This window comes from Bos mutus, chromosome 11 (genome assembly GCF_027580195.1).
Source record: "Bos mutus isolate GX-2022 chromosome 11, NWIPB_WYAK_1.1, whole genome shotgun sequence".
In the NCBI taxonomy this organism is placed as follows: Eukaryota; Metazoa; Chordata; class Mammalia; order Artiodactyla; family Bovidae; genus Bos; species Bos mutus.
The window spans coordinates 8,486,604-8,496,327 of NC_091627.1; the positions used below are offsets into that span (position 1 = coordinate 8,486,604).

At 50.0% G+C, this 9,724-nt stretch overlaps 1 protein-coding gene across 3 annotated transcripts in view; it reads left to right on the top strand.

The window, feature by feature from the left end:
* Positions 1-7,103, top strand: part of SH2D3C (SH2 domain containing 3C) — a 33,088-nt gene extending 25,985 nt beyond the window's left edge. For all 3 annotated transcript variants that reach the window (XM_005908442.2, XM_005908443.2, XM_070378944.1), the window contains 6 exons: positions 469-1,004; positions 1,953-2,068; positions 3,047-3,218; positions 3,792-3,903; positions 4,275-4,481; positions 6,472-7,103. In XM_005908442.2, coding sequence (XP_005908504.1) covers positions 469-1,004; positions 1,953-2,068; positions 3,047-3,218; positions 3,792-3,903; positions 4,275-4,481; positions 6,472-6,647 — 1,319 coding nt within the window. In that variant the 3' untranslated portion in view covers positions 6,648-7,103. The remainder of the gene's footprint in view (positions 1-468; positions 1,005-1,952; positions 2,069-3,046; positions 3,219-3,791; positions 3,904-4,274; positions 4,482-6,471) is intronic.
* The last annotated feature ends 2,621 nt before the right edge of the window (positions 7,104-9,724 follow it).

The window sequence follows — 9,724 nt, forward strand, 5'->3', positions numbered from 1 at the left end:
GGCAGTGAAGGATCTTGCAGGCAGTTAGAACTCAATAAACATCACCTCTAATTTTGGATGATGGTTTTACTGTTTTGACCGGTGTAGCTACAGCATGTCACCAGCTCCCAGAACACATGTCCTCAATAAATCCTTATTATTAATTCATTGAGAAATGATTCCACATAGTGAACTCCAGCAAGTGCTTAGCTTCTCTGAATCACAGAAAGCTCCTTCAAGTAGCTCAGTGGTTCCCCAAGGCTGCAGCAGCCTTAGGATAAGAAAGTCTGACCCCTGGGGTCCAGGGAATTTGAGAATATCACTGAGGGCTGGTCAATGTGCCAGTGTCAGCTGGGCCTGGCCTGGGTACAGGGAGGTGGGATATCACCCCTGTAGGGTGGGTGGAGCTTGTCCTCTGGGAAAGCAGTGGGGGAACCACACTGGCTAGGGAGTCATGGTAACTAGTTGTCTCTCTTTATTTCCCTGCAGTGACCCGTGTCCATGCCGCCCCTGCCGCCCCCTCAGCCACAGCACTGCCCGCCTCCCCTGTCACGCGCCGCTCCAGCGAACCCCAGCTGTGTCCCGGAAGTGCTCCAAAGCCCCACGGGGAGTCGGACAAGGGCCCTTACTCCAGCCCCTCCCACACCCTCTGCAAGGCCTCCCCATCACCGTCGCTCAGCAGCTACAGTGACCCGGACTCTGGCCATTACTGCCAGCTCCAGCCTCCTGTCCGTGGCAGCCGAGAGTGGGCAGCAGCTGAAGCCTCCGGCCGCCAGGCCAGGAGCTATGGGGAGAAGCTTAAGGAACTGTCAGAAAACGGGGCCTCCGAAGGGGACTGGGGCAGAACCTTCACAGTCCCTGTTGTGGAAGCCACCTCTTCCTTTAACCCGGCTACCTTCCAGTCACTGTTGATCCCCAAGGATAACCGGCCACTGGAGGTGGGCCTCCTGCGTAAGGTCAAGGAGCTGCTGGCAGAGGTCGACGCCCGGACACTGGCCCGGCACGTTACCAAGGTTGACTGCCTGGTAGGTGCTGGGTGCACACTGGGGCAGGGGTATACCTTTATCCTCTAGCTTTGGGACAGGGGTTAGGGTGGTGAGGAACTGGCCCCCACATCCCCAAGTAGAGTGAGTGGTCCTGGATTCTGACTTCATGGCTGCCCTTTACTTGCTGTGTGACTCTGACTAATCACTTTACCTCTCTGAGCTCCCATTTTCTCCTTGAAAAAAAAAAAGCAAAAGCTGAGATACTCTTGCTTCCTCCAGATGTCAGTTTGGCACTGGAACCGAGGAGTCCTGAAAACTAGTGGTGTCTGGCTCCCTGGGACATTTTTTGAGCCCGGTGAGAGTTGGTCTGGCCAGTCCAGGGACTATAAGAGGCCAGACTCCCTACCCCCACCCCCCTAGTGGACAAAACTCATTGTCTAGGTCCATAAATTGTTAATGCCTGGGCCTTTGCTTTGAATGAATCCTGCCCATCTAAGGACCCTAACTTGATCTATGCCTCAGTTTCTCCCTCTGAAGTTTGGGGTGTGTGTGTGTGTGTGTTGGGGAGGGGAACACTGATTATTTGGTCACACTTGTCTCTGAGCTCAAAAAGAAAGAAAAGAAACAGCGCTGAGATGCGGTGCTGTGAAGAGTACTAGGCATGAAGGAAGAAGCCCTGGGTTCTAGGTCCAGTGTGTGACCTAGGACAAGCCCTTTCCCTCCCTGGACCTTATTTCTTCTGAAATAAGAGTGTCCTGGGCACCTCTGGCACATGTCAGACCCCATTGGGCATTTTTCCATTTATCCTGCGTTTCATAGATGGGGAGAGTGAAACTCATTTGCTCCATGTCAGAGGGTTAGTCATAAACCTGGAATTCAGAGCCGGCTTCCCAGCCAGGCTGCCCTGCTAGATAAAGCTCTCTGACTCCCAGATGGCTTGGGCTAGCCCTGACAGGAAATTAATCAGCCCTCTGGGCGTCCTTGTAGGTTGCTAGGATACTGGGCGTTACCAAGGAGATGCAGACCCTAATGGGAGTCCGCTGGGGCATGGAGCTGCTCACTCTCCCCCATGGCCGGCAGCTACGACTAGACCTGCTGGAAAGGTAAGGCGCGCGCACACGGGAGTCACCGGGAACCAACCCCCTGGACTACCTCGCTGCTCTTCAGTGTGGCCGGTTGGCCAATCGCAGTCTCTCACCCCGGCTCCCAGATCATAGCCACGCCCTCTATCCCATTGACCAATTGTTCCTGATATCCAGTTCATTCAGTCAGTTCAGTCGCTCAGTCGTATCCGACAGTTTGCAACCCCAAGGACTGCAGCCCGCCAGGCCTCCCCATCCATCGTCAACTCCTGGAGTTTACTCAAAGTCATGCCCATTGAGTCGGTGATGCCATCCAACTATCTCATCCTCTGTCGTCGCCTTCTCCTCCCGCCTTCAATCTTTCCCAGCATCAGGGTCTTTTCGAATGAGTCAGTTCTTCGCATCAGGGGGCCAAAGTATTGGAGTTTCAGCTTCAGCATCAGTTCTTCCAATGAAAATTCAGGACTGATCTCCTTTAGGATGGACTGGTTGGATCTCCTTGTAGTCCAAGGGACTCTCAAGAGTCTTCTCCAACACCACAGTTCAAAAGCATCAATTCTTGGGTGCTCAGCTTTCTTTATCCAGTTCCAAGTAATCCTGGTTTTTCAAAGACTGAGTCCTTTATCTCCGAATTCACTTTCTGTATTCTCTTGACTGACCACAATCTGTGAGCCTTGGCCCGCCCATCAGCTCCGGCTTCTCTTCTTTCTTTTCTTAGAACAGCTCTGTCGGATGATTTCTGATGATTTCCTCTGATCGGTCCCACGGTCCTCAGCCTGGCGCTCACGGGTGTCTGGCCCCGCCCCCTGACTTATACTGACCAATCAGAACCCCTTAACTTTGCTTTATCCCCGCCCACACTTTGGCCGCACCCCCTAATCTCATTGACTCTTTACAACCTCTCACTTTTGGCTCTATCCTCCACCCCTCGGCGCCCAACCACAGGGACCCCAACCCTAGATCCCTGGCCCCGCCCCTCTGACCCGGCCGCTCCAACAGGTTCCACACCATGTCCATCATGCTGGCCATGGACATCCTGGGCTGCACGGGCTCCGCTGAGGAGCGGGCAGCGCTCCTGCACAAGACCATCCAGCTGGCAGCCGAGCTTCGAGGGACCATGGGCAACATGTTCAGCTTCGCTGCGGTCATGGGTGCCCTGGATATGGCCCAGGTACTGAGGGGCCCACGTAGCACTGGACATAAGCTAGTCTCTGTTGCGAGGAGCCCTGATACGTGTCCCTTTGGGACGGCTGTCTATTGAATCAGGAAGAACTTGAGGACCTTTTAGGCAGCATTGGTGACATAGTAACTGGGAGAACTGAGTCCTTTTGGTGCTGACCTGCTTCCAGACAAAGTCTTTCCCTTTCCCTGCTCTCCGTTTCTCCACCTGTAAAATGATTGAGGAACTTTATAAGAGTTGAAAGAATAAATATAAAGTGGCTAGCTTTAGCAAGCACTGACTATGCGCAAGGTACATTGAGTACTTAGAAACTGATTCTGTAAAGCAATCTCATGAGGGGAGTGCCTTTATTGTCCTCTCTGAGCCTTAGTTCCCTCATACGTAAAATGGGTTGTTGCGAGGACTTATGGGGACCTGTGAAAAGCCATCAGCCCTGTCCCTGAGACCTGAATGGTGATTATACTAATAATTACTATCCCACATCTGGGTGTCAGCTCAGCATACTGGCCTGTGGCCCCAGCAGGCCCCTTCCCTGGCTAGTCGCTCATAGCCTGATCTCCCTAGATTGCCCGGCTGGAACAGACATGGGTGACCCTGCGGCAGCGACACACAGAGGGTGCCATCCTCTATGAGAAGACGCTCAAGCCATTCCTCAAGAGCCTCAATGAGGGCAAAGGTACCTCCCCCATCTTGCTGTGTGGCCTCGGACGGGTTCCAGCCCTCTCTGGGCTGGCCCAGACTCTCCCAGTAGGGAGGATGTTGAGGGCTTGACTGAGCTCTGTGCAGGCCATTCTTGCGCTCACTTTCTGCACCTGGCAAGTGTGTATGCCATGTCCAGGTCCAGCCTCAGCCCCTGGGCTGGGCCAAGGGGCAGTGGGTTCAGCTGGAGGAATCCAAAGGGCGGGGTTTGTCTCATGAGTCAGAATCCTGGGGGCTCTTGCTGGGACCTCAGGCAGGGCCCTTCCCCTAACACATCCTTGGTTTCTGGACCTTGGTGGACGGTTGGTTCCTCTGAGACCTCTAAACGCCATGCCTCCCTCCCTGCAGAAGGCCCGCCGCTGAGCAACACCACATTTCCTCACATCCTGCCGCTCATCACTCTGCTGGAATGTGACTCGGCCCCCGCCGAGGGCCCTGAGCCCTGGGGCAGCACGGAGCATGGCGTGGAGGTGGTGCTGGCCCACCTGGAGGCCGCCCGCACGGTGGCACACCATGGCGGCCTGTATCATACCAATGCTGAAGTCAAGCTGCAGGGTGAGTCACTGGTTGCGTCTGGGGGGCAAGCCACTGCTGATCCTGCAGCCTGGGCCTCCCTCCGCATAACTGGCTCTCCCTTCTTCTCCAAATATCCCTTCAGATTTCTCCATCCCTCTTTGCTGCCCCATCTCCTTGACTTTTTTTTTTTTTAATTGTAGAATAATTGCTTTACAATGTTGTATTGGTTTCTGCCTTACAGCAACATAAATCAGCCATAAGTATACATTTGTCCCTTCCCTCTTGAACCTCCCTCCCCATCTCAGCCCACCTCTCTAGATTGTCGCAGAGCACTGGTTGAGCTCCCTGTGCTATACAACAACTTCCCACTAGCTCTCTATTTTACATATGATAATGTATATGTGTCAGTGCTACTTTCTCAATTCGTCCCACCCCTCCCTGACTTCTTTTTCTCACCCCTTTTCTTCACTCATTCAGCAGTTTGACAAATAATTGTTAGTGGCAGGCACCAGGTCAGCTTGGGGGACATAGAGATGATTCAAAGAGCACAGTAGCTGTGTATCTTAGCTTCTCTGAGCCTCCGCTTTCTCATCTGTGAAGTGGGCATCCTGACAAGCCCACTTTACAAGGCTGTTTACAAAGCAATAGGCCTGGGGCCCCGGGTCTGAGGCAGACTCACCCTGTCTTCAGGGAGCTCTCAGTTTAATCAGAAAATAGAATGCCTTCTCACAGAAGAAGCAGAGATAATGGCTTCAGACAAGCTACCTTTTACTTCTTTAGGCAATATTTAAGTCACAAAAGTTCACTGTAGACAAACTGGAAATAACAGCTGAACAAAACCCAAATAAACAAATCACCAACACTTACCTGGTGATTGGTAAATGTCGTTTTGGTATACGTCTTTCCTATCTTTCTTCAGAAAGAAAAAAACAAAACAAAAATTTGTTTATGTTTACTTACAGAATGTATATATATTTCTTATGACAAATTTTGGAGCTTACAGAAAAATACAAAAAAGAAAAGAATCACCCAGTATCTTACCCCAAGTTAGCAGTGATATTTTATCTTCTAGTTATTTTATTGTTTTTTAATATTTATTTTTATTGATTTATTTATTTGGCCACACCAGGTCTTAGTCAAGGCAGGCAGGATCTTTCATCTGCACTGTAGGTTGTGGGATATTTAGTTGCAGCATTTGGAATCTTCTAGTAGTGCCATGTGGGATCTAGTTCCTGACCAAGGACTGAACCCAGGCCCTCTGCATCGAGAGTGTGGAGTCTTATCCATTGGACCACCAGGGAAGCCCCTCTAGTCATTTTAAAATTATATATTGCAGGGACTTCCCTACTGGTCCAATAGTTAAGAATCCACCTTCCAATGCAGGGGATGCAGGTTCGATCCCTGGTCAAGGAACTAAAATCCCACATCCCTCAGGGCAACTAAACCCACAAACCACAACTACTAAGCCCGTGTGCTGCAGTGAAAGAACCCACATGCTGCAACTAAGAAATATTTTTTTTTAATTATTGAAAGTGAAAAGTGAAAGTTGCTCAGTCGTATCCGACTCTTTGCGACCCCATGGACTATATAGTCCATGGAATTCTCTAGGCCAGAATACTGGAGTAGGTAGCCTTTCCCTTCTCCAGGGGATCTTCCCAACTCAGGGATCAAACCCAGGTCTCCTGCATTGCAGGTGGATTCTTTACCAGCTGAGTCACAAGGGAAGCCCAAGAATACTGGAGTGGGTAGCCTATCCCTTCTCCAGTGGATCTTCCCAACACAGGAATCCAACCAGGGTCTCCTGCGTTGCAGGTGGATTCTTTACCAACTGAACTATCAAGGAACAGTATGACAAAGACCAGGTGTTAAACTGCTTGGTTATGTTCATCCACAAACCATGTGGGATTCCTGGCAGAGGTGGGGGAAGTTCCCTTGGAATGGGGCCCTGAGGGATGTGGTGGCTCCGAGTAGGAGCCCCAGCTTCCCTAGCTGGATGGTGGTCCCCTGACCCCTATGCCCCTCCCTGCAGGTTTCCAGGCCCGGCCGGAGCTCCTCGAGGTGTTCAGCACCGAGTTCCAGATGCGCCTCCTATGGGGCAGCCAGGGCGCCAGCAGCAGCCAGGCCCGACGCTATGAGAAGTTCGACAAGGTCCTCACTGCCCTCTCCCACAAACTGGAGCCTGCCATCCGCTCCAGTGAGCTGTGACCCCCACGGACCCTTCCCCTCTGCAGCTACGGGCAGCAACGGGAACAGAAGGGCACAGACCTTGCCCCAGAGCACCCCAGGGACACTGTGATCAGCCTGAGAATATTCCAGGTTCAACTCCAGGATCTCCTGTGCATCTCCAGGGTCTATGCAGACTCTGGGCTCCGTCCTACCTGCTCCACACTCACCAGGCTTCTCTTCAGGAAGAACTGGAACCCCTGTTTCTCCCTCCAGTTTCTGCTTCTCCCCTTCCTGCTGAGGGTGCCCTGTGTTTGAGCCACAGGAGGCTTCTTATACCTCCTCACTCTTCTCCGGGCATCTCTTCCCCACCCCCCAGCCCACAATCCAAGCCTGACACCAAGGCCTCCCTCTGGCTGTAAATATATCTGTCTGTTCTGTAAATATATGTATAGAAACCATGTTCTTTCTTTCATAGAATAAACTTTTATGACTTTTTTTTTTTTTTTCCTGTCTCTCAGGGGGCTTTGGGGTGGAAGTGTCTTTTCTCAGGTAAAAGGTGGAAACAATTCATTCAACAAATACTCATTTTGCACTTGACACATTTCTAGATTGTACCAGGAGCCAGAGTTACAGCCAATACTAAAACCCAACCCCTGTCCTAGAGTCTTAACCACTTGGACCACCAGGGAAGTTCCATAATGGGTTTTCAGTGATCATTTATTCATCACTTTGTGAGCCGAAACACTCCATGTGCCTGTACATCATGGCATATCACCATTCCTCACAGGCCAGAGGGTGATAAATAGCTAATTCCCACCCATAGGAGAACTACTGACTTGCACCCATTCCTTCTCCATTCCCTGCCTCCAGAACCCGAATGTACAGTCCAGTATCCCAGATGTTTGGGGGTGGAAGGGCTTTATGAAATCTAAGATTCCAGCTTCCTTCAGGAAAACAGAACTGGAGGAAGAAGGGACTTTCCCTGAGTCATGGCAGCAGAATTAGGAAGGCTGGAACGGGGGCATCCTGACTCGGAGTTCTTGCCTTTTCTCAATAGTGGGAACTACTCACTTCTTTTCAAGTTTTGGAATGTGGCCCCAAAAGTTCGTGTGTGTGTGTGTGTGTGTGTGTGTGTGTGCGGCGCGTGCACGTGAGGTGGGTGGGGCAGGAATCGTTGAGGAGGGCCTTGAAGGCAGTTGTCTTGATTACATGGGCAGAGGAGAAGGGCAGTGTGCATCACCACCCCACAGTAGGCTGGAGGCCTGGGGAGCTTGGTCACTGAATTTGAAACGTCTGGGGCCCTTTGCTTCCTGAAACTTTGACCAAGTTCAGTTCAGTTCAGTTCAGTCACTCAGTCAGGTCTGACTCTTTGTGACCCCATGAACCGCAGCATGCCAGGCCTCCCAATCCATCACCAACTCCTGGAGCCCACCCAAACCCATCTCCATTGTGTCAGTGATGCCATCCAACCATCTCATCCTCTGTCGTCCCCTTCTCCTCCTGCCCTCAATCTTTCCCAGCATCAAGGTCTTCTCAAATGAGTCAGCTCTCTGCATCAGGTGACCAAAGTATTGGAGTTTCAGCTTCACCATAAGTCCCTCCAATGAACACCCAGGACTGATCTCCTTTAGAATGGACTGATTGGATCTCCCTGCAGTCCAAGGGGCTCTCAAGAGTCTTCTCCAACACCACACTTCAAAAGCATCAATTCTTCGGCACTCAGCTTTCTCTATAGTCCAACTCTCACATCCATACATGACCACTGGAAAAACCATAGCCTTGACTAGACGGACCTTTGTTGGCAAAGTAATGTCTCTGCTTTTCAATATGCTATCTAGGTTGGTCATAACTTTCCTTCCAAGGAGTAAGAGTCTTTTAATTTCATGGCTGCAGTCACCATCGGCAGTGATTTTGGAGCCCAGAAAAATAAAGTCTGACACTGTTTCCACTGTTTCCCCATCTATTTCCCATGAAGTGATGGGGCCAGATGCCATGATCTTCGTTTTCTGAATGTTGAGCTTTAAGCCAACTTTTTCACTCTCCTCTTTCACTTTCATCAAGAGGCTTTTTAGTTCCTCTTCACTTTCTGCCATAAGGGTGGTGTCATCTGCATATCTGAGGTTACTGATATTTCTCCTGGCAATCTTGATTCCAGCTTGTGCTTCTTCCAGCCCAGCATTTCTCATGATGTACTCTGCATAGAAGTTAAATAAGCAGGGTGACAATATACAGCCTTGACATACTCCTTTTCCTATTTGGAACCAGTCTGTTGTTCCATGTCCAGTTCTAACTGTTGCTTTCTGACCTGCATACCGGTTTCTCAAGAGGCAGGTCAGGTGGTCTGGTATTCCCATCTCTTTCACAATTTTCCACAGTTTATTGTGATCCACACAAAGGCTTTGGCATAGTCAATAAAGCAGAAATAGATGTTTTTCTGGAACTCTCTTGCTTTTTCCATCATCCAGTGGATGTTGGCAATTTGATCTCTGGTTCCTCTGCTCTTTCTAAAACCAGCTTGAACATCAGGAAGTTCATGGTTCACATATTGCTGAAGCCTGGCTTGGAGAATTTTGAGCATTACTTTACTAGCGTGTGAGATGAGTGCAATTGTGTGATAGTTTGAGCATTCTTTGGGATTGGAATGAAAACTGACTTTTCCAGTCCCATGACCATCGCTGAGTTTTCCAAATTTGCTGGCATATTGAGTGCAGCACTTTCACAGCATCATCTTTCACGATTTGAAATAGCTCAACTGGAATTCCATCACCTCCACTAGCTTTGTTTGTAGTGATGCTTTCTAAGGCCCACTTGACTTCACATTCCAGGATGTCTGGCTCTAGGTCAGTGATCACACCATCCTGATTATCTGGGTCATGAAGATCTTTTTTGTACAGTTCTTCTGTGTATTCTTGCCATCTCTTCTTAATATCTTCTGCTTCTGTTAGGTCTATACCATTTCTGTCCTTTATTGAGGCCATCTCTGCATGAAATGCTCCCTTGGTATCTTTAATTTTCTTGAAGAGATCTCTAGTATTTCCCATTCTGTTATTTTCCTCTATTTCTTTGCATTGATCACTGAAGAAGGCTTTCTTATCTCTCCTTGCTATTCTTTGGAA